General features: G+C 43.8%; 1 protein-coding gene across 1 annotated transcript in view; it reads left to right on the top strand.

Moving 5' to 3' along the window:
• The window catches only part of TMEM260 (transmembrane protein 260), a 44,241-nt gene that overhangs the window by 4,720 nt on the left and 15,310 nt on the right, over positions 1-24,211 (top strand). The window contains exons 2-3 of the mRNA XM_056851728.1: positions 21,336-21,513; positions 23,116-23,229. Coding sequence (XP_056707706.1) covers positions 21,376-21,513; positions 23,116-23,229 — 252 coding nt within the window. The 5' untranslated portion in view covers positions 21,336-21,375. The remainder of the gene's footprint in view (positions 1-21,335; positions 21,514-23,115; positions 23,230-24,211) is intronic.

Here is a 24,211-nt window from a genome sequence, read left to right as displayed (position 1 = left end):
ATACTTCGATAGTTTTTCCTGTTTTTATCCTGTCTTCTATCTGTGCTCCGTGTAGCAGGCAAAGCAGGAGAGGACAGCTGGGAAGGATACAGACAAATATTTAGATCCCCTTTCCACACCTTGGAATGGTTTGAGAGGTGGTTCACCATACTGTGATTCTACACCACAGTGGTATAAAAGCCTAATGCCGGAAAACATTGGTGGTACCAATCATGTAGGTCTTTTCTCTCTCTCTCTCTCCGCAGCCCTGGGGGTGGGGAGCTGCTTACTGGTTGTGCGATCACACATAGCTGTGCTCCGTGTGTGAATACCAAAACCACATGTGTCCTCCATCCACGTAGGAGTCGCTGCGGGAAATGCCTTCCAGGCCGCAGTGGGCTTGCGTGAAAGGCACTTTCTATTTGTTACTGAAAAGAACAGGACTTGTTTAACGAATTTTGAGGAATTACTTTGCTATAAATCAACTTCCAAGGTGGTTTTTTTAGGAAATCCGGATCGTCTCACCGTGTCCCTGAGAGTGCTCGGGCAAGAGCATTTTCTAGAACTGGGACGGTCAAGCTGGCAGGAATTTTCCGTTTGGTTTTAAATTTTGTTGCTTTTACTGGGTAAACCAATTATTGCACCAATTTAAGGGTATCACCATATGAGGGGGGTATTTTGAGGATATTTAAATGTGATTATATTCTCTCTCCCTTCCCCTCACAGCTCAATGATAGGGGAAAATAAATTTTTTTTTTTGGTCCGGGCACTGTTAGCACGATGACACCATCATTGTGGGTAGACCAAACAAGAGGGGCCATTCTTATTTATAACTCCAGTTAATCGCTATTAATAGTTTCTCGATTGCTTTCAACCCTCCGAGTGCTTTGGCAGCTCTTATTTGCTCATTCATCTGTGCAAAACTCCTGCGAGTGGAGTCATTAATAATCCTGTTTTCTGGGTGAGGAACTGAGCCTGACAGATAGCAACCTGCCTGAAGGGCACTTGGTACAATTTTCATGGCTAAATAAGGTTTTGGACCTAGGACTCTTGGCATCCAAAAGCCAGCGACTGTAGCTAAATGGTCGGGCTGCGTTGGCGAACTTTTCAAAGATAAAGAGTGCCGTTTCTGTGGGCAGACCTGAGACAAACCGGGCCTTCCCCCCGGAACCCTATTACAGGTGATAATTAATTTAATAATAATAATAATAATAATGGCAGGGGCTCACAGCTGCCGAATGTGAATACCTCCTGCGACTCCCGCCGTGGAAAGGGGAACCGCCGGCAGCCTTCGACGGTGCCCTTAATGCACATTTTCTTTTCTATCCAATAAGAATTAACATTCTCGCTTAATGTTATTTGAAATTCGAACTTGTCCCGCGCTCCACCAAGCTCTCCTCCTGCCAAGCGTCGCTGAAGCGGATGCGGCTGAGTGAAAGAGTTCTTCGGGGACGGGACGGCGTTCTCTCGTTCCCAGGCTGCGAATAAAATGTTTTTGCATACTGCGTGCCTGCGGCCTGAACTGCCATCGGCTGCCTTATTTGCTTAAGTACACCTCTCTAATATTTTATGAATAGGGACTTGCCCTATCAGATAATTCATCCTTAACTAATTTTCGGCGTAGTTAAAGGAATGGGGTTAATATATTTTCCTTCTTTAAAAAAGGGGAAAAAAAGAGAAAGGAAAAAAGCCCAGAGCTTTTGTAAGGGGAAAAAAATTATTTTTCAAGCACAGACTCTCAAGGCGAGATTCCTATTGTCATATCAGGGAACAACAGTGTTGAACAAACATTAGCGGAGAATATATAATAATGCTCAAGTTCCATTAGGAGGCAAAAATCCCTCGCTCTATGCATTTTATTTTAAATTAGGCTTTAATGCATTCTGCTCACTGTAAGGATCCACCCTCATCTCCCACATATTATAATATCGTGGGCTGCGGCCTTATGAAGGAATTACGTGTGTGAGTGGGTTTTTGTTGGTATGCAGCTCTGAGGAAGAAGGAACCAGAAACCGAAAACACAAACATAGGAGCCCAATAATTCGGGAAGTATTTTTTTTAATGTGAATTTTCAAATTTAATTTTGAAGACGCACAAAAAATACGGTATTAGTACATGCTTTACAGGACAGATGTGAATGAGTTGACTTGTCAGATACAATTAAATATCTTACAATCATATATTGTTGAGTTTTTTAAAAAACAAATTGTCTTAAATACGCAGGTCAGTGGGATAGTCTTGTTATGTTCCGTTGGTCTAATCTTATAACCACATACTCTGTCCTAAGTGCTGGGAAGACAGCGGGTCTCTTCTAAAGACTGGCAATTTGAAGATAGTACTGTTTGAATATCACGAGGCTTAATATTGTCCATTAAAGTACAGACATAACCTCCAATCTTAAATATGCTAGCATTTTCAATTGTAGTGGGGGCTTGTACCGTCTTGGCCCTGTTTGTGTGAAGTTGACGTTAGTGGTGTGATGTTGTCACAGTAGCTGGTAGGGTGTGTGAACGTATGCAGTGGCTCTTATATCAACACTGCAGATATTTAAGTCAGGGCTTGACAAATCCAGCTAGATTCAAGTCCAATAGCACCTTAGGACCCAACAAGATTTGGGGGTTATTACCCTGAAAATCTTGTTGGACTCTAAGGTGCTACTGGACTCGAATTTAATTATTCTACTCGGCTACCCTCTGAGAATATTATCAGTCATTTATTGTAAATGCCTCTTGGAGATTTTTAGTAGAAGTACAAAGCTTATTTAGGTGTATCTGAAGAAGTGAGCTGTGGCTCACGAAAGCTCATACCCTACCAGAAAATATTTTTGTTAGTCTTTAAGATGCTACTGGACTCTTGCCCTTTTCTACTACTGCAGACAGGCTAACACGGCTACCCACTGTGAATTAACTACAGGTTGAGTATCCCTTATCCGGACATCCGATATCCGGACTGATCCAAAAACCAGACCTTTTGAGCTGGCATCCAGGCATTTCTCACAGGCCCTCAGCAGTGCCATTGATGGTTCAGTGTACACACAATTATTTAAAATATTGTTTAAAATTACATTGAGGCTATGTGTATAAAGTATATATAAAACATAAATGGATTTCGTTTTTAGACTTGGGTCCCATCCCCATGATATCTCATCATGTATATGCAAAAATTCCAAAATATGGAAAAATCCGAAATACAGACCACTTCTGGTCCCAAGTAGTCTAAGGGATACTCAACCTGTACAGCACTTTTGTTGTAGCTTTTAAAAAGTGAAGAGAAACGTTTTAAAAGCTATAGGAGCATTTAGGATTAGGTTTTGTGGTAACAATACCTAGAAAATATGGTCATTAAAATATAAAACCCCCGAAGGTCCCAAAATAAGCGGCTTCTAACTTTTTGGGTTGGCTCACAAAGGTGAAGAAAATCTCTCTAGACCTGATTTAAGTGAAACTAATATTTTTGCAGTCAAATCTGTCTTAAGATGGTGGCTACAGTTTGCATGTATCTTTATGCAGTCTTACTCTCTAATAAAAACACCAAAAGGTAACAAACACAGAGACAAGTAAAATTCTGTTGGGGCAGCCAAATGCACCCGAATCGTTTGGTGTCTCTCTCTACCCGAAACATTTTCTGGAAATGGAGGGCTAGGTTATTTTATGAGAGAAGGGGTCCCATTTAGATATCCCAAAGCAAATGTGATCGCAAGTCTTTGTGTCAGATCTCTTAAAAAAAAAAAGAACAGTGGGGAGGTGTTGGGAATTATAAAATAACCGCCCCAACATATTCCTTTAGGTATGTACAGATGCATTGCTACTACAGGAAAAGTCCGCCAGGGCGTTTGAAGACATCAAATAATTAATGAAGTGCACATCCTTCAGGAACAACAGAGTTCAAGTAGCAAATCTGTTTTCTCTCGTCAAACAATAGTCAACCGTTTAGAAAGGAGACGGCCATCTCTATGGTAATTTGGGGCCGAGAGTGGCCTATTGATTCGGTGGAAGAAGACATTATAGGGTGTCAGTTGGGGTTGTTACAATTTCATTTGTCGCGTGACCCGAACTTAACCTTCTGAAAACCTTTCTTCTGTCTACGGGAGCCCACCAGTCGGGTGTGTTAACCGCACAGACAGTTGAGTACAGTAAAGAATCGCCGGCTTGGGTCGCTCGGCGGTGGTTTCTTCCTTTCTTATTCCAAAACAACACCCCTCCCCGCCCTATTTTCCTGCATTGATGTGCTATGTAAATCAGTTACTTTAACAGGTTTTTCTCCTTTTTTGTCTGCCATGTGTGTTGAAACATTTCTGGAGTTTTATATTCATTTGCAGGTCAAGATAATTTCATTTCACTGTTTAATTGGAGGGGGGCCTTTGATGTCTACAATAGTTGAATTCATTCCCACTTACGAGGACATTGTTCTTACATGCCGGATTAGTGTTAACGGTATTCTGCCACTTTGTTCTTCTAATCAGGTTTTTCATTCTGCCAGGTAGTTAGGGGTCTCCCCCACCTTTTTTTTTTTGATGCATTTCATTTAAAAAAATATCTCTACTTGTTGCCTGAAATAGGTCTTTTTCAAGAGAATTAATGTTTTGTCTCTCATATACACACCCATTTTTATCAATTAAATTCAGTTTGGAGTGTTTTTGACGTTATGAGCTCTCTCTTCAGCTCTGTTATGGCTCCGTTTTAAAACTGATACAGCTTTTTGAATGTAGTATGTTTGCAGTCCTTAAATCTCTGAGTTGCTTATAGAAACACTTCACCAAACAGAATTTTTAAAGTCTTGTTTAAAAGAAAGAAGGGGGGGATTAATCCTTTTTAAAAAATTGTACCGTGTGCAGACATTTCAGTGGGACAGATGTTACAATCGGCAGCTGCAAATTAAAATCTGTATATATTCATTCTGCTGCTTATGTATATGAAATTTTATGTATACATGAAAGGGAATTTTTTTGTATCCTTTCTGTTAAGTAAGGCAGTATGGAATGGCCTGGCTTCTTGTATGTAACTTCAGCCTGTTTCACCTTATATATTTTTGTGATGTAGTTATCCATATTTTTGTGATGTATTTATATGGTGAACCATTTGCTTTAGCTTGCTTTCCCCCCAATAAAGCTCTGAAAAGTAGTTTGCAGAGCAGGAATGTAATTGTTTCATAAACTCACCTTTCTGAAATTTAGGGCTTAGTATGCTGCACAACGTGACATTTGGAAAGAAAAGAAAAATCCTCGTTACCTCTCCTTCCCAAACTGAAATGCTAGAATTAATTCTATGCAGATTTTTGAATTCCGTGGGCAGATATATGAAGTTGTAAAAACGCATGTTATTAAACGGAATGAAAGGTTGCAAATATCAATCAAGAGAACACATAACTTTTTTGTTCTTTGGGGGAAAATGATTACGAAATTCCTACAACATTAAACGGCCGTCTGTATTTTGTTGCTGAGCAGCTCTGCAATAGAAATCGCTTAGGAAAACTCCCCTTGTGCTTTCGTCTCTAGGAGAGTTTTTAGTCATGGTGGTTGAAGCAGATTGATAGCTTGCCATTTAGTAGTTGGCTTAAAAGGAAAGTGCAGGAATTCCTGGGGCACGTGAGAAGCAAAATGGATTCTGTTTGGGCCCACCGTGGAAACCATGGAGTGTCTTCCCCTCTTTGGAGTGGTGGGCCATGTTAGTTTGTGGCAACGGAAACAACCCATATTCTTGCGGCACCTTAAAAGACTGGCAAATTTATCATGGCAGAAGCTTTCCTGGGCTGGAGCCCGCTTCGTTGAAGGCATGTTTGCAAGATTAATGTTTGACAGAAGCGAAATGAATTTTAAATATTCGGGGAGGCGGAGATGGTGACTTGTTGCCTCTCCAAAGTTAAGCCCGACATGCAGCAAGGATAGATGTCTCTTCAAGCGTTGCCTCTGCCTTAGGCTCGACCCGTGCAACGGAAAGTTAGGTTGCGGTGTGCATTTTTATTGCAGTTCACTTCCAGACTTTTGGTTATCGTTTAAATGGGATGAAAAATATGAGCTTCCCCTCCACACACATTAATTTTGTTTCTGAATCTTTTGTGGCTTTCGTGTCATACTTTTTTAAACATTTGGGGCCTTTTTGGGACCGTCACCTGGCCTGGGTGATACCACTGCGTCATAATTTCCCCTTCTCCCCCTACAAAACCCTTACCTACTTACCATCAGACAAATTAATTGATCAAAATTTTCACCTGCCCCAAAGTTTCTGTGCCTTCGGATACCAGTCTGGAGGAAATGGAATCGTGAGAGCTTATTCCCGTCAAGCATTGTATCTTTGACCATCATCCCATTCAGTGACAAGCAGAAAATTAAAACGCTCTGCTTTAAAAAGAAGGGAAGAATCTTCCGATTAAGGTATATTTGGATACATTTCTTCCAGATTAGAGATTACTTTAGACTATTGCCTTTGTGTGGTGAACTGTGAGGGTCTTTATAATTTCAAAAAGCAGCTAATACTTAAAAGAACAAGTCGCTTCTAAGTTTTAGCCAAGTGGGGGTGGAATAAAAGACTATAGAAAGCGCTGGCATTAATTTCTCTTTTAGCAGCCTATCTGCCGTGACCTCTTGGCTAATTGATCTCTCTCGCAGACGCTCATATGGGGAGATTTTTCTCTCCCTTGCAGCCACATTGGATTGAATCCGGGGACCTTTTTAAAACAGTTCCTTCTCATTTGCATGCACTTATGAAGGATATGCTTTTTTTTTTTTTTTGCTTTTTTTAGGCCAAAGTATCTATGCTTGATTTGGGGCGGGGGAGAGAAAGCAGGCCAACTCCCCCCCCCGCTTTTAAAACCCCCCACAGAATCTTTCGTGACAGCTAGTCGAAGTTAGAATTAGTTCAAGGAAATGTTAATAAAGCCCTGCCTCCCCTAATCCCCTTGATATCGCCAGGTATCCTCCTGTCCATGGGTTAATTGCTTTAAAAGCGGAGGCAGTATTCCGAACGGTGGGCCGCTTCACCTTTTCACAGCTGTTCCCATTGAGTGACAACTAAATCCCATGTGTAAGATGAGGAAGAGCTCAATCTCCAATTGGGAGAAAATTTATGTAAACCGCAATCCCTTCCGAATGTGCGCGAGTCATAGACTTTCTTGATTTACTCTGCTTTTCCCGGAAAGCTCCATTGTTCCCTCCTCTAAGTCCCATCAACCCTTTGTAGCGGAATATCACAGCGGCGGCAAGATAGCTTGAAATATATAAATGCTATCATAGCTCTGATTAATAGCACCGCTTATGACTCAGGTCTGATAACGGGAGCGGCTCTCCACTCAATTTCAGATACTGCTAATGGAATCTGTCTTCCCCAATTGTAATTTGAGAAGGTCTAATTTGCTATGGAGCTTGAATCTGTCACCAGCCGGGGATTTGGGGGTCAGGAGAGAGCTGCCAGGTTTTTGCCCTGAAGCTTGTATCTCTCGTTTTGAATGGCGCAGCCCCCTGCCTGCCAGTGAGCTGATAGGCCCTCCGTGGGGTTTATGCCACTCCATACAATAGGCGAGGGCTTCCTAGCCCGACTCCGTAATTGTGAAGCAGGCTCATATTTCCACAGCTACTCCGCTGCATAATTTCTAATAAGTGGGTTTTTTTTTTTTAACAAATGTCAGATTATGAAAAGTTTCCTCAATTACAAAAAAAAAAAAACCCTTATAAAACATTTAAATTGCTAAATCTGTTTCATGCCGAGTTTCTCTCTCTTTTCTGCCGACCCTCTTTTTTGATTCTGCTGGAATGTGGACCCTGCTTAAACGAGACCAGCCAAAGCAATAAAATAGGTGCATGTTTCATGTCGTATGTGTATATATATATATATATATATATATATATATATATATATATATATATATATATATATATATATATATGTATATATATATATGTATTTGAAAATGCATGGCTCAAACGATAGATCGGGTCACAGCCGAGGTCTAGCTGCCTTCCGAAATAACCCCGGCCCACGAAAAGTTGGGAACGTCTCGCCGTGTTGGGAGTTTTTGTATCTTGCAGAGGGAAGAGTGTCCTGAAATGGGTTTCAGCATGAAATGCTTTTGCGGGTCGTGGTAGTGCAGCTTCCCTGTATAGGTCTTCAGAAAAGTCCTGAGGGAGTTATCAAAGGAAAGTCCCTGGCGTCAAATATTCCGCCAAATTATCATTTATTGTTATTTGTTTCATTTGTATGATTGGACTGGCCAAAACGCACAAGGGGTATAACCCGTTCAGACGTCCTGTGCAGTGGCCATTGAAGTGAATGGGATTTGCTGGGGGTTCATTTGCTTGTCCGGCCCACAGTGGCTGTAGTGGTTAAGAGCGGTGGTTTGGAGCGGTGGACTCTGATCTGGAGAACCAGGTCTGATTCCCCTCTTCTCCACGTGAGCGGCGGAGGCTAATCTGGTGAGCTGGATTTGTTTTCCCACAAAAAGCTCGTTGGGTGACTTTGGGCAAGTTACAGCTCTGTTAGAGCTCTCTCAGCCCCACCTACCTCACAGGGTGTCTGTTGTGGGGAGGGGAAGGGTAGGTGATTGTAAGTCGGTTTGAGTCTCCCTTAAGTGGTAGAGAAAGTCAGCATATAAAAACCATCTCCTCCTCCTCCTCTTCCTCCTCCTTCTTCTTCATTTTATTGCCATCTTGTTTAATAGTTGTTATAATTGTTGGATTTTGATTGCCGTTTTATGATTTTATGTGATTTTAAAAGTTGTTACCTGCCCTGAGCCCAGTTGGATTGTGAATGAGGGCGGGCTATAAATATGAAAAATAAGCAAACTTGAAACAAGCATTCTTTTAGAATAGATTTGCATCTGAGAACCGACCTGATTGTGTCCTTGGTCTACTAGGCGTTACCCAACAAATGGTCGGGTTATTTCAGCCATTGATGTGTTAGGACTGACACACAAACACACACACGCTCTGTCTGCCTGACTTCAGTGGGCAAAAACCAACTTAATATTTTGGATCACGGTCCGGGATAGTTAAGTGTTGTTTTGGCGGGCAGGGGGGAAATAAAACTCTCAGCTGCCATGTTGAATTACTGGGAGACCCCGGTTGGGATCCCCACTTGTGCCATGGAAGCTTGCTGGGTGACCGTAGGCCAGTCACACACTCTCAGCTTAACCTACCTCGCAGGGTTGTTGTGAGGATAAAATGAAGAAGAGGAGAATGATATAAGCCACAATGGCCCCTGTTGGGGAGAATGGCAGGCTATAAATTAAGTAAATAAAATGAATAAGTAGCTTTCCTCGAGGCCAAGGGACTTTCCACCAACTTACATGGCTCTTCCTTCAATGGAAGAACCCCAATTTGGAGGAAGGTTCCTTAGAGTGGAGGAAGGTGTTCAAACTTGAGCCAAAAGGAAAAGTGGGGTATAAATATTTTAATAAGTAAACTTTTCACAGTGGAGTGGTAGACTAGGGTGGGAGCCACCTCACTATTTATAGCGTAATCATGTTGTGCACATATAGAAGAAGAGTTGGTTTTTATATGCCGACTTTCTCTACCACTCAAGGAAGAAAAAACCCGTCTTACAATCACCTTCCCCTCCCCTCCCCACAACAGACACCCTGTGAGGTAGGTGGGGCTGAGAGAGCTCTAAGAGAGCTGTGACTAGCCCAAGGTCACCCAGCTGGCTTCGTGTGGAGGAACGGGGGAAACAAACCCAGTTCACCAGATCCGCCTCCGCCGCTCACATGGAGGAGTGGGGGAATCAAACCCGGTTCTCCAGATTAGAGTCCACCGCTCCAAACCACCGCTGATAACCACTATACCACACTGGCTTGCTATATGTATGACTGGTGAGTTGGATCTCCCCGTTCTGTTCCAGGAGTGGTGGCACTTTTCCTCCGGAGCAAGGAGACCTCTCTTGATGTAGGAGAGCCCCTTGTCTCAGGAAAGGTTCCTTGCAACAGAGGAAAGTGCTACTGATGCGGGAAGAGATCCACAGGATCCTGCCCAATATTTCTTCTTCTCTGTGCCCCCTGCTTTCAAGTGTGAGGTGGATGGCGGCTAGAGACAGGGCATTTTCTGCGGTGGCACCCTCGCCTTTGGAACCCCTTGAGGGTTGCCTGCGGCCTACTTTGCTTTGTTTAAGACACCTGGCCAAAACACATCTGTCCCCCCCCCCCAGGTTTCTAATTAAGGGTTTTTATCTTACCCGCTTTTTAATTGTCTGCTTCATTTGTATGATATAATTTATGCTGTATATATATAATTTTATGTATAATTTTTATGCTGCTGATGTCCAGTGGCTAGTTTTTATATTGTGACAGTGTTTTCGTTGCAAGCCGGTAGTTAGCTGAAACTCTGCAGAGGCAGCGTCGAAACACCCTAAATATATAAATGCAAAGATCCGTGTTGTTGTTTTTTATTTTTTATTTTTTCAATATTTTTTTATTTTTATAACATTAAACAAAACAAACAAATACAAACAAATACAATAATAATTAAAAAAAATTAAAAAGTTGTTTTTTAAAGCAGTTCCGGTGACCATGTTGGTGCTGTTGGCTAAATGAATTGTGCGTGGATTTGGAGGAGGGGGTGGATTCTGCAAAATAGAAGGACAGAGGAAAGGGACCCTTAGGACTCTCCTTTGTGGTTGTATGTTGCCTCGGGGATTCTAGGTCTATAGAGGCCTCAGGGTCATAGCATCCTCCTCTGGCTCTCCACCGGAAGGAGTTTTAATTCTCAAAGTGAAGAACCCAGAAGAAAGGGGAAGAAAAATTATGTTCAAGATATACCGGACACCCCAGCGACTCTTTAGCAAAGGATTGAGTCAAGTGTCTAATTGTTGACATTGTAGCTGACAGGACGCCTCCCTTAAACATATCATAGAATCAAAGAGTTGGAAGGGACCACCGGGGTCATCTAGTTTGGAGAGGGTGGGAGTCCTAGGACTGGGGCCAGAAGTGACTTTTATGAGCAGAATGACACCATGCGTCATAGTTAAGTTTAATTCTCACTGGGGTGGGCAAACTGACTGTGCAGTGCTGTTTTCATGTTGCAGGCCAGAGCTCATACGACAACGTCCCCCCACCCCCATTCATAAGAACATAAGAACACAAGAAAAGCCCTGCTGGATCCTCCTCCATGAACACGTCCACACCCCTCTTAAAGCCTTAATATAAGAAATATAAGAAACATGAGAAAGTCCATGCTGGATCAGACCGAGGCCCATCAAGTCCAGAAGTCTGCTCACACAGTGGCCAACCAGGTGCCTCTAGGAAGCCCACAAGCAAGACGACTGCAGCAGCACCATCCTGCCTGGGTTCCACCATGTTTCCAAGCTAAACAGCCCTAAGCGTCCTAACCGCTCCCCATAGGACAGTTGCTCTAGTCCCCTATTCAAGCATTCATTCAAGCAATCAATAATCCCTGCATCTAAAAGACTAGCTGCTCCAGGCTCGCTTTCCCAGACATGCTAATTTTCCATCTGAAGGGTATTTTTAAATTTGGGCAGGGGGGGGGGGAGGGAGGATGGATATGTGTTCCATCATGTCAGCCTGCCTCCTTCAGTCTGAGATGGTGCAGCCGAGGCTGTGGTTTGTTGCCTCAATGAAGAAGAAGAGTTTTTCTATGCCGACTTTCTCTACCACTTAAGGGAGATTCAAACCGGCTTACAATCACCTTCCCTTCCCCTCCCCACAACAGACACCCTGTGAGATAGGTGGGGCTGAGAGAGTGTGACTAGCCCAAGGTCACCCAGCTGGCTTCATGTGCAGGAGTGGGGAAACCAACCCAGATCACCAGATTAGCCTGTGCTGCTCATGTGGAGGAGTGGGGGAATCAAACCCGGTTCTCCAGATCAGAGTCCACCACTCCAAACCACCGCTCTTTTTTTAAAAAAATTTATTAACATATATACCGGTAAATACAATTACAATTCACAAACATGGAAACAAACAATATAAGACTGTCAGTCAAGACAAAAACAATTAAAAAACAAAACAAAAAAAAAAAAACCCGGAAAGCTATCTTTTCCGCACTTATGGTCGGTGGCTTAGTATTCTTGTAAACAAATAGATAAATATATAAGAGGAGTACAATTACGAATTAGATGGTTAATACAATTAGGAGTGAGAGAAAATAAATAAATAATAATAATAATAAAAAGGTAGAGGAAGGGTTGTTACAACTTTAATTCATTTCCCATAATCTTTGAAATTGTTTGGATATATGTTGAATTTCTTTCTGGTTTGTATATGAGATGAAGTCGTGCCATGTTTCATGAAAGTTCAGTATGTTGGCCTTACCTTTGCTAACTCTAAGTTGATGTGTTAATTTTTCTGCCATGGCTATTTGCCACAGTTCAGAATACCAAGAGTGTAACGTTAAGAGTTCTGCTGTTTTCCAATTTCTTGCTATAACCTTTCGAGCAGCCATTAACATGAACACTATTAATCCTTTAGACTTTTTCTTTGGTGACGCTCCCCCCATATTGATAGTAAGGCAGGTGTAACACATATGTTTTGACGTGTGGTTTTTGAAATTTCTGCAAAGATTTCCCTCTGAAACTGAGATACTAATGGGCATGTCCACCACATATGTATATAATCGCCAGGTTGTTGACACTTTCTCCAGCATTCCAGATTGTGAATATTTCTTATTCTTGCTAGATGTATTGGAGTGATATACCACCTGTGCAGTAATTTCAAGGAATTCTCTTTAAGAGCCACTGATATGGTTTCCCTACTTTGTGTCTTCCATAATTTCCCCCATATATTCTGTTCTATTTTTATCCCTACATCTTTTTCCCAGACTGTTTTTAATCCATTGGATGTATCGGTTTTATTCAGGTGTTGATATATTTTACCCACCGCTCTTAACCACTACACCACGCTGGCCCTTGAATTCAGACTTCATACTTCTGGGACCAAGGCAGAGGTGCTTTCAAGCAACAATTTCAAAGTTTTTATGATTGTTTCAGAGGGCAGCCGTGTTGGTCTGTGGTAGAAGAGCTAGCTTCGAGTCCGGGAGTATCTTAGAGGCCAACAAGACTTTTGGGGTATGAGATTTCAAGAGTCCAAGCTTCCTTCCTTTAGATCGGTGGTTCCCAACCTTTTTTTGACCAGGGACCACTAGGAGTTTTTTGTTCGGTGCAGGGACCCCAAGGTTCAAAATAAAAATTCCGAAAATTTGAAAATAAACTTCAATCACAACTGTTAGTTATATATTCAAATATTATTCTAAGTTTAATGTTTATTTTTATAATAGAGAACTTTTAATTGAAAATATTAATTTATTATGGGTTTATAACTTTGTTTCGAGGACCTTAATTTAGTTCTCGCGGACCCCTGGCGGTCCACGGACCCCCGGTTGGGAACCAGTGCTTTAGATTGATGATCAAGGAGCACGTTGGCTGAAGGCTAAGAGAAATCGCAGCGTTATTCAGAAATAGCGAACCATACTTGGAATTCCTTGTCCATTTCTGGCAACCAGCAGCTCAAGAATGATGGCAGCTCTGGGCAGAGAATGAGAAGGTGGTCGGGTGTTGTGTTATTTTTCTCGGCGGCCTTTCAACCAGGAGGCTCGTGGAAAGTGCGTGGTACCATTAAAACCGAAGCCGACAGCTAGGAAAAATGTCTTAGAGGGCTCATTGTATGAGGATGAAGGAACTTGGTGGTTCCGAAAGAAGTCCCTGAATTTGTGCTTAACGCAGTAAAACCTCGGCAAGGTTAATACTTGCCCCAAATGGGAAGAAAAATATAATCCCAAAGGAGGAGGAGTGGCTGGAGAAATTGTCCGGGTGTATTCGTCTGAGTAAACTAATCTGTCTTACGCCGCTGAAAAGTTTGAAAAATGGAAATTTTTTTTGTCTAGAGCAGTGGTTCCCAACCTTTTTTTGACTAGGGACCACTAGGACTTTTTTGTTCAGTGCAGGGACCCCAAGGTTCAAAATAAAAATTCCGAGAATTTGAAAATAAACTTTAATCATAACTGTTAGTTAAACATTAAGCTTAGAATAATATTTGAATATATATTTTCATAATAGAGAACTTTTAATTGAAAATATTAATTTATTATGGGTTTATAACTTTGTTTCGCGGACCTTAATTTAGTTCTCGCGGACGCCTGGGGTCCACGGACCCCTGGTTGGGAACCAGTGGTCTAGAGTGTGCATTTAGCTTGAGCATGTATATTTCGCAGCTGATTTTTTTTTAGTAATTTCTGTTCTAGACTCTTGGTATTGTATTGTATTTATTTATTTTGAGAGCCGGTGTGGCGTAGCAGTTAAGAGCGGCAAACTCTGATCTGGAGGATCGGGTTTGATTCCCCGCTCCTCCACACGAGTGGCAGACTCTAATCTGGAGATCCGGGTTGGTTTCCCCTCTCCTCCACATGAAGCCTGCTGGGTGACCTTGGGCTAGTCACAGTTCTCTTAGCCGTGTTAGTCGGTCACCTTAAAGACTAATAAAATTTCTGGCAGGGTGTGAGCTTTCGTGAGCCGCAGCTCACTTCTTTAGATACCCTTACACCCACCTTATACCCTGCCTGAAATTTTGTTAATCTTTAAGGTGCTACTGGACGCTTGTTCTTGTGTCTGGGGAAGGGAAGGTGATTGTAAGCCACTTTGTGACTCCTTAAAGATAGAGAAAAGCAGAGTATAAAAACCAACTCTTCTTCTTTTTAAAATAAAGTTGTTGTTTTTTTAAAAATTAAAAACCCAAAGCCAACAGTTAGGAAAATGTCTAAGAGGGCAAATTGTATGAGCTTAAAGGAAAGAAGGTGATTGGATAGATAGTTAAGGGATTTTATTTCTGCATAATATCTGTCTAATAGGATGCTGCCTTGAGCCAAGAGTAAAGGCAGGATATAAATATTGTAATAAATCATACCAGAATAGAGAAGGGAAAGGACTGTGTATGCTATTTAAAAGGGGAAGAATTAAAATCAGGGGCTTTGAATCATGGCCTGGGACCTCCATACCTAGCAGAATGCATCTCCCGATATTTATTTATTTTGTTTATTTAAAGCATCTATTAGCAGCCTTTCTTCCTTATGGAGCAAATGCAGCTTACAATAAAAATAAAATACAGAAAAATACACAAAACCAAAAGATTTTAAAACCGCTATTTAAGACTGCTTGAAATGACTACTGCTGAAAGTTAAAAGAGAAAGTGCCAAAGCAGGACTACAGCTGAACGTCAAGAAAACAAAAGTAATGAATACAAGAGAATTACACAACTTTTAAGGTTGACAATGAGGAAATTGAAATTGTTCAAGACTTTCTATTCCTTGGCTCCATCATCAACCAAAAGGGAGACTGCAGCCAAGAAATCAGAAGGAGATTGAGTCAGGGAAGGGCAGCCATGAAGGAGCTAGACAAGATTTTGAAGTGTAAGGATGTGTCACTGGCCACCAAGACTAGATTAATTCATGCCATCGTATTCCCTATTACTATGTATGGGTGTGAAAGCTGGACAGTGAAGAAAGCTGATAGGAAGAAAATAGATTCCTTTGAAATGTTGTGTTGGAGGAGAGTGTGACGGATGTGGACTGCCAAAAAAACAAATCAATGGGTTATAGATCAAATCAAGCCTGAACTGACCCTAGAAGCTAAAATGACTAAACTGGGGCTATCGTATTTTGATCACGTCATGAGACAACAAGAGTCACTGGAAAAGACAGTCATGCTAGGAAAAGTTGAGGGCAGCAGGAAAAGAGGAAGACCCAACAAGAGATGGATTGACTCAATAAAGGAAGCCACAGCCTTCAATTTGCAAGATCTGAGCAAGGCTGTCAAAGATAGGACATTTTGGAGGACTTTCATTCATAGGGTCGCCATGAGTCGGAAGCGACTTGACGGCACTTAACACACAACACACAAGGTGGACAATGAGGACACTGAAATTGTTCAAGGCTTTCTATTCCTTGGCTCCATCATCAACCAAAAGGGAAATTGCAGCCAAGAAATCAGAAGGAGAGGGAGACTGGGAAGGGCAGCCAAGAAGGAGCTAGAAAAGATTAATAAGTTTGAAAATGCATGGTCGCTTTATCCTCCTTTAATCCCTGTTTCAGCCAGGATTCAGCCAGGATCAAATGCATGCGTTTCGCCTAATGTGAGTTCGATCCTGGCTAAATCAGGGATTAAAGGAGGATAAAGTGACCACGCGTTTTCGCCCTAAAAGTGTAAGGATGTATCACTGGCAACCAAGATCAAGCTAATTCATGCCATCTTTTTTCCTGTTACTATGTATGGTTGTGAAAGCTGGACAATGAAGAAATCTTATTGGAAGAAAGTAGATTCCTTTGAAATGTGGTGTTGGAGGAGAGCGTTACGGATACCGTGAACTGCCAAAAAAAAAAAAACCAAATCAGTGGGTTATAGATCAAACCAAGCCTGAACTGATCCTAGAAGCTGAAATGACTAAACTGAGGCTATCGTAATTTGGTCACATTATGAGAAGACGAGTCACTGGAAAAGACAGTCATGCTAGGAAAAGTTGAGGGCAGCAGGAAAAGAGGAAGACCCAACAAGAGATGGATTGACTCAATAAAGGAAGCCACAGCCTTCAATTTGCAAGAGCTGAGCAAGGCGGTCAAAGATAGGACATTTTGGAGGACTTCCATTCATAGAGTCGCCATGAGTCGGAAGCTGAAATGACTAAACTGAGGCTATCGTAATTTGGTCACATTATGAGAAGACAAGAGTCACTGGAAAAGACAATCATGCTAGGAAAAGTTAAAGGCAGAAGGAAAAGACCCAACAGCAGTAGTCATTTCAAGTCTTCACTATTTTCTTCCAGTAATGTGGTGTCATCTGCATGCCACCAATTGTTAATGTTCCTCCTCCCGGTTTTCACTCCACCTTCATCTAGATCGAATCCAGCTTTCCTTTTGATATGTTCCGCACATAGATTGAAGTGATAGCTGGGTAAAATACATCCTTGCCTAACACCTTTGCCAATAGGAAACCGTTATGTTTCTTCATATTCTGTTCTTACAGTCCAGAGTACAGGTTGCGCATCAAAATGATCAGATACTGGGACACACCCATTCCCGTTAAAAGCAGCCATAGCTTTTCATGATCCACGCAGTCAAAAGCTTTGCCGTAATCTGTGAAACACAAGCTGATTTTCTCCCGAAATTCTCGTGTGCTCCAGTAACCAACGCAAATTTGCAATATGATCTTCCTTTTCTGAATCCAGCTTGAACATCTGGCTTTTCTCATTCCAGATGTGGGCTATACATATGAGGAAGTGTGGGTGGGACAGTCTTCTGAATAATAAAATAATTTTTCATCAGTGGAATAAGGAACTTTCAAAAGAGCATCTCTTTTGGGGTTGTTCTCCAGGTCAGTATTGAACATCTTGGCTCTCTGTATGCCATATGGTGAGAAAACACTTCCCTTACGAGATCTATTTATTTACCATGTATTTATAATCCACTCTCTCCATTAAAAACCACCCGAGGTGGCTCACAGCCGTCTTGAGACACGCACTGACGTCTCTTTTAGACGTGCCCATAAAACAAAACAAAAAACCAGCATAAAAGGTGAATTAGCAGCAGCGGGGAGTGTAGTGTCTTATTAAAACAGCAGCAGGTAATAAAACAGCATCTTCAATCATGAAAGCAGAGTGGAGAATTAAAAAAAGAAAAAGGAAATAACAGGCCGAGGATTAAATAATAAAATTAGCAGCAGAGGAAATAGAGGTAGAATTAAAACCAAAGCGTACGCATAGGATTTCAGACATAATGAATAGGGACGCTGGGTAGGGAGATAGATACCTGTTGGCTCACTTGTGGAAGAGGCTGTGTTTGCACACAGGTTTCCCCGTTTAATCCTTAGTAATGCCAGCATCTTGGATATTGGGGCCTGCAAAGACTTTTTGCCTTAGAGACCCCTTGCAAATCAGCGTGGGGAGGGCTGGGCTGTATGAACTTGATGTCTGACTCTTAAGCATCATATGTTGAGAGCTAGTGTGGTATAGTGGTTAGCGCGTCAAACTAGGTCCCCAACCGTTTTGAGCCTGTGGGCACTTTCAGAATTCAGTGAAGAAACCACAGTATGGCTGCCTTGGGAGGCGGAGCCAACTACAATGTGGCTGCCATGGGAGGCGGAGCCAACCACAATGTGGCTGCCTTGGGAGGCGGAGCCAACTACAATGTGGCTGCCACGGGAGGCGGAGCCAACCACAATGTGGCTGCCACGGGAGGCGGAGCCAACTACAATGTGGCTGCCACGGGAGGCGGAGCCAACCACAATGTGGCTGCCTTGGGAGGCGGAGCCAACTACAATGTGGCTGCCACGGGAGGCGGAGCCAACCACAATGTTGCTGCCATGGGAGGTGGAGCCAACCACAATGTGACTGCCACAGGAGGCGGAGCCAACTACAATATGGCTGCCATGGGAAGTGGAGCCAACCACAATGTGGCTGCCACGGGAGGCGGAGCCAACTACACTATGGCTGCCACGGGGGCTGGAGCCAACAATACGTTACGTTTATCTGTATTCATGGTTGATGTGTACCATGATTATTTTTTAATAATGTTCCCGTTTTTTGTATTGTCTTTTTGCTGTATTTGCTGGTTTTGGACTGTAATAAATACCTTTGAGCGCTTTGAGCTGGAGCCAGCCACAGTATGGCTGCCACATGAGGCGGAGCCAGTCACTAAATGGCTGCGACGGGAGGCGGAGCCAGCCACAAAACGGACCCTGGAAAAACACTGCCAGTCAGAGTAGATAATGCTGAACTTGGGTGGAGCACGGTCTGGCTAGGTATAAGGCCGATTAATTTGTACTGTATCTTTTTATTATGTTAATTGTGGAAACTTTGTCGGTTGTAGTTTAGTGTAGTCCACTGCTACGATTCCATGTCATCCAGGATCCATTCTTTCTCCCTGGATCAGTAAACAGTGATGGGGGTGTGGTCGCTAGACGTGATCCCTTTCTGTGTCTCGAACTCCCAGTGCCTGCGGAGTGGTAGCTGCTATCTGTGTAAAAGGTAAAGGTGCCCTGTGCAAGCACCGGGTCATTCCTGACACATGGGGTGACGTCACATCCCGACGTTTCCTAGGCAGACTTTGTTTACGGGGTGGTTTGCCAGTGCCTTCCCCACTCATCTTCCCTTTACCCCCAGCAAGCTGGGTCCTAATTTCACCGACCTCGGAAGGATGGAAGGCTGAGTCCACCTTGAGCCGGCTACCTGAAACTGACTTCCATCGGGATCGAACTCAGGTCGTGAGCAGAGCTTTTGACTGCAGTATTGCAGCTTAACACTCTGCGCCACAGGGCTCCTGGTATCTGTGTACCATGGCAATAATATTTTCTGGCAATACTAGGGTAACACAAAACCCTGCGTATTGGAGTTGAAGCGGGGAGGCGGGATTGTTTCAGCCCCCCAAACTTTTTTTTTGCAAGGATAGGAGGCCTTTAGATTGGTGATAGGAGACTTTCATCTGCCCTGTCCTTCTCCCAACTGGGCTCCGATGGCATCTGCATGTGGCACACCCATTCAAGAAATAGCGATTGATAAATGCGACTCTAATAAGAACATAAGAATCTGTTTGGGGTGGGATCTCAAGAGGGTTAAGTTAGGGGAGGGGCCCCCTTTTGCGAAAACCAAAACGTATACACAGAAATCATAATTGCAAATAAATCATAAAACGAATCATAATTGCAAATAAATCTGCAAAAAGTATAGCTCATAAGTTTATTTCTATTGGCCCACCTTCTCAGAAAAGGTCTGGGTTAGAATCATAGAATAGATTCTAGCCCTTTTGGCCAGAAAGGAAAAATGAAACAAACCGATTTCCCCACAAAATTTACAGAAGCTTCTCCATCTAGTCTCCTGGAAGACCTTTTTGCTTGTCGTAGGTGACCTGATGTTCAGTGGCTTTTTTTGCAAGTCTGTTCTGAATTAGGCTGGAATGGATTACTATAAATCTGCAGGCAGGCATGCTTCCTAGTTACAGTGAATAGGTTTTCGTTTTTGCAAAAGGGGGCATTAAGGAAGCCCCTCCCCTAACTTAACCCTGTCTTGAGTTCCCGCTCCAAATAGGTCAGGATGTGAGCACAGCACCGAGACCTATTGAGTTTTTCCAGCAGAAACCTTTCCGATTCTCTAGCGTAAACCCGTAATTCACTCCCAGCATTCTGTATCCAGTCATGGGCATATTTGGGATCTACTGTTTATAGAGTCGTGAAGGGAGAATAGTGAGTTTTGCATGTTGGTGTTGCTAGTAGGGGCGTGGATCACTGGCTGCAGTCTTATGCAGCGTTTCTCCAATCTGAGTCCACTGAACCCAAAGTGACTCTGTTTAGGACTGCTCTGTAAGATTGCCATTTGCTAGGTGGGAAGTCCTGGGTTCAAATGTAAAATGGCAGCCAAAAAACCTCTCTTTCTGGAACCTAGGCTACCCAAATAGATACTCGTCATGATAAATACCTATTCTCTCCGGGATCAGAGGAGCATGCCTATTCCATTAGGGGCTGTGGAATACAGGCAGGACGATGCTGCTGCAGCCGTCTTGTTTGGGGGCTTCCTAGAGGCCCCTGGTTGGCCACTGTGTGAACAGACTGCTGGACTTGATGGGCCTGGGTCTGATCAAGCATGGCTTTTCTTATGTTCTTATGTTCCTCTTTTCCTGCTGCCTTTGACTTTCCCCAGCATTATTGTCTTTCCTGACTGCATTTTAAAATCAACTCATCTATAAGGTGTGTCTCTTATGATAAGTGCTGTCAAGTCGCTTCCAACTCATGGCGACCCTATGAATCAACGTCCTCCAAAATCCTTAACAGCTTTGCTCAGGTCTTGCAAACTGAGAGCCGTGACTTCCTTTATACAGTCAGTCCATCTCTTGTTGGGTCTTCCTCTTTTCCTGCTGCCTTCAACATTTCCTAGCATGACTGTCCTTTCCAATGACTCTTGTCTTCTCATAATGTGACCAAAGTACAACAGCCTTCATTTAGTCCTTGTCGCTTCTAAGGAGAATTTAGGCTTGGTTTGATCTACAACCCGCTCATTTTTCTTTTTGGTTGTCCAGCATAGTTGTATAATAGTGCACGTGCGTGTATGAAAGGCTGCCTCTGCCCATGTGCAGAGTCCGTTCTTTCCGTAGCTCGACTTCGTGCCTTCTCGCAGCATTGCAGAGCTCACCCCTGCCGTAAAAAAGCAGGGTTATGACATTCAGATTATTCCTGGCTTTCTTGTCGTTTGCAGTGGTGTTTACCCAGGGATCCATTGTGAACTGCATAAGCAAGGAGGCGTGTATTTTTCTGGTGTAGTTTTGCATTTCGGGGCGGGTGAGGACGGTGACGGGGAAGGGCAGTGAAGTTTTTGTTTGGTGGTTTGTTTTTTTCTTGCGGTGATGGCGGTTGGCAAAGGAGATGCATTCTTGTTATCTGTGTTTGCAGGCTTTCTGGCGCGCACGCTGCAGGCATCTTTACCGCGGGGATGTTTTCGTTTTCTCGCCTCACATGGCAGTGGTCCATCGCGGCGGAGGTTTTCAGCTTAAACAATCTGTTTGTGGGGCTGCTGATGGCGCTCTCCGTGCGCTTCGAGGAGGCGGCTTCCCTGGAGGAGAGATCAAAGGTAACCTGTGCAGGATCGAAAAACGTCACCGGTTCTTTTCTTTTTTTTTTTTCCCTTAAAAAAAAAACACACCAAACCAAACAAGGTGCCAATACTCACAATGGAGGCCTACATAGAAGACAACAGGGTGGCTGATGAACGTTGTTCCAGCTGATGATGCCATCATTGGGCATGACCGATTATATCTTCTTTCCTCGCCACCTTCTCTGCAGTTGCCCCTGGTGCCACCTCTGCCTGCCTCTTTGTGAAGGGGCCAGCCAGAAAGAGGTGCCAGTATGCTGGACATGGACTCATAGAATCATAGAGTTGGAAGGGACCACCAGGGTCATCTAGTCCAGCCCCCTGCACAGTGCAGGAAATTCACAACCACCTCCCCCCCCTCACACCCCCAGAGACACCTACACCATGCCCAGAAGATGGCCAAGATGCCCTTCCTCTCATCATCTGCCTATGGTCATAAAATCAGCATTGCTGACAGATGGCCATCTTGCCTCTGCTTCAAAACCTCCAGGGAAGGAGAGCTGACCACCTTCCGAGGAAGCCTGTTCCACTGAGGAACCACTAACTGTTGGAAAATTCTTCCTAATGTCTAGATGGAAACTCTTCTGATTTAATTTCAAGCCGTTGGTTCTGGTCCGACCTTCTGGGGCAACAGAAAACAACTGGGCACCCTCCTCTCTATGACAGCCCTTCAAGTACTTGAAGATGGTTATCATATCCCCTCTCAGTCTTCTCCTCTTCAGGCTCAACATACCCAGCTCTTTCAACCTTTCCTCATAGGACTTGGTCTCCAGACCCCTCGCCATCCTTGTTGCCCTCCTCTGGACCTGTTCCAGCTTGTCTGCATCTTTCTTGAATTGCAGTGCCCAGAACTGAACACAGTACTCTAGGTGAGGTCTAACCAGAGCAGAGTAAAACTACATCTCGACTGTATCTCTCTATGTAGGGTTTTCCCCACTTAAATTGAGATTCGGTAATCCCCTACACCTGGAATGAAGCTAGACATCATGCCAGCAGAGCCCATGTAAAATCAACACCAAGCAAAAATGTCTGTGTCTGGTTTTTAATTGCAAAACGTTCATGTGAGAAGAAGGGTTGGGTTTTTATACCCCACTTTTTGTCTACCTTTAAGGAGACTCAAACCGACTTACAATCTGTACTTCCCTTCCTCTCCCCACAACAGACACTTTGTGAGGTACGTGGGGCTGAGAGAGTTCGGAGAGAACTGTGACTGGCCCAAGGTCACCCAGCTGGCCTCATGTGGAGGAGTGGGGAAACCAACCCGTTTCACCAGATTGGAGTCCGCTGCTCATGTGGAAGAGCGGGAATCGAACCCAGAGCTCTCTCAGCCCCACCTACCTCACAGGGTGTCTGTTGTGGGGAGGGGAAGGGCAGGTGATTGTAAGCCGGTTAGAGTGTTCCTTAAGTGGCAGAGAAAGTTGGCGTATAAATACCAACTCCAACTCCTCCTCTTCTCCTCCTCCTCCTCCTCCTCCTCCTCTTACCCTGCACGGTTATTGTGACGGCAAGACAATGTTTTCAAAAAATAGCCAAGCTGATGGAAAGAACCTCTGTTAAACATGCCCTTCCTCCCTTTTGCAGGTCTGTAAAGTCGGAGCCTTTTGCTGTGGTCTGAGTTTGTGCAACCAGCACACCATTGTGGTCTATGTGCTCTGCATTGTACTGTGGGTTTTATCTCGCTTGTTCAAGGAAGGGGTGAGTATCTCTGCAGGTCGGGGAAGTCAGCATGTGGACGAGGGGCCAGAGGTTGGTTGCGGTCAGCCCAGCCTTGGCACTGGATGGTGGCAGCTCGGCAGGGGGAGGGGGTGGGACTTGTTACCCAAGGGGTGTGTGTGTGGTGGGGAGGGTTCTGGCATCTCCCAGGAGGCTCAGGCAGTTTGGAAGAACATAAGAAAAGCCCTGCTGGATCAGACCAAGGCCCATCGAGTCCAGCAGTCTGTTCACACAGTGGCCAACCAGGTGCCACTAGAAAGCCCATGAGCAAGACGACTGCAGCAGCATTGTCCTGTCTGTAAAATAGGCATGCTCCTCTGACACTGTAGGGAATAGGCTTCCATCACGATTAGCATTCATCTTGACTAGTAGCCATGAATACCCCTTTCCTCCATGAACATGTCCATTCCCCTCTTAAAGCCTTCCAAGTTGGCAGCCGTCACCACATCCTGGGGCAGGGAGTTCCACAATGTAACGATGCAGTTGACCCTGTGTTAAGAGAGAAGGAGAAAAGTTTTTCCCTATCCACTCTCTCCATACCATGCATAATTTTATAGACCTCTATCATATCTCCCCTTAACCACCTTCTTCCCAACCTAAACAGCCCTTAGTATTTCAACTGCTCCTCATAGGTCAGTTGCTCTAGTAGCCATGGGGAGGGGCCATGGCTCAGTGGTAGAGCATCTGCTTGGTATGCAGAATGTCCCAGGTTCAATCCCCGGCATCTCCAGTTAAAGAGAATAGGCAAGGAGGTGATGCCAAAGACCCCTGCCTGAGACCTTGGAGAGCCGCTGCCGGTCTGAAGTATACAATACTGACTTTGATGGACTGAGGGTCTGGTTCAGTATAAGGCAGCTTCATGTGTTCATGTGCTCTAGACCCCTGATCATTTTGGTGGCTCTTTTCTGCACCTTCTCAAGCTCTGCAGTATCCGTTTTTAGGTGTGGTGACCAGAATTGTACAC

This window comes from Euleptes europaea, chromosome 6, assembly GCF_029931775.1.
Source record: "Euleptes europaea isolate rEulEur1 chromosome 6, rEulEur1.hap1, whole genome shotgun sequence".
NCBI lineage: Eukaryota > Metazoa > Chordata > Lepidosauria > Squamata > Sphaerodactylidae > Euleptes > Euleptes europaea.
The sequence above is the reverse complement of the archived record's forward strand: the minus strand, read 5'-3'. Positions and strand labels throughout refer to the sequence as shown.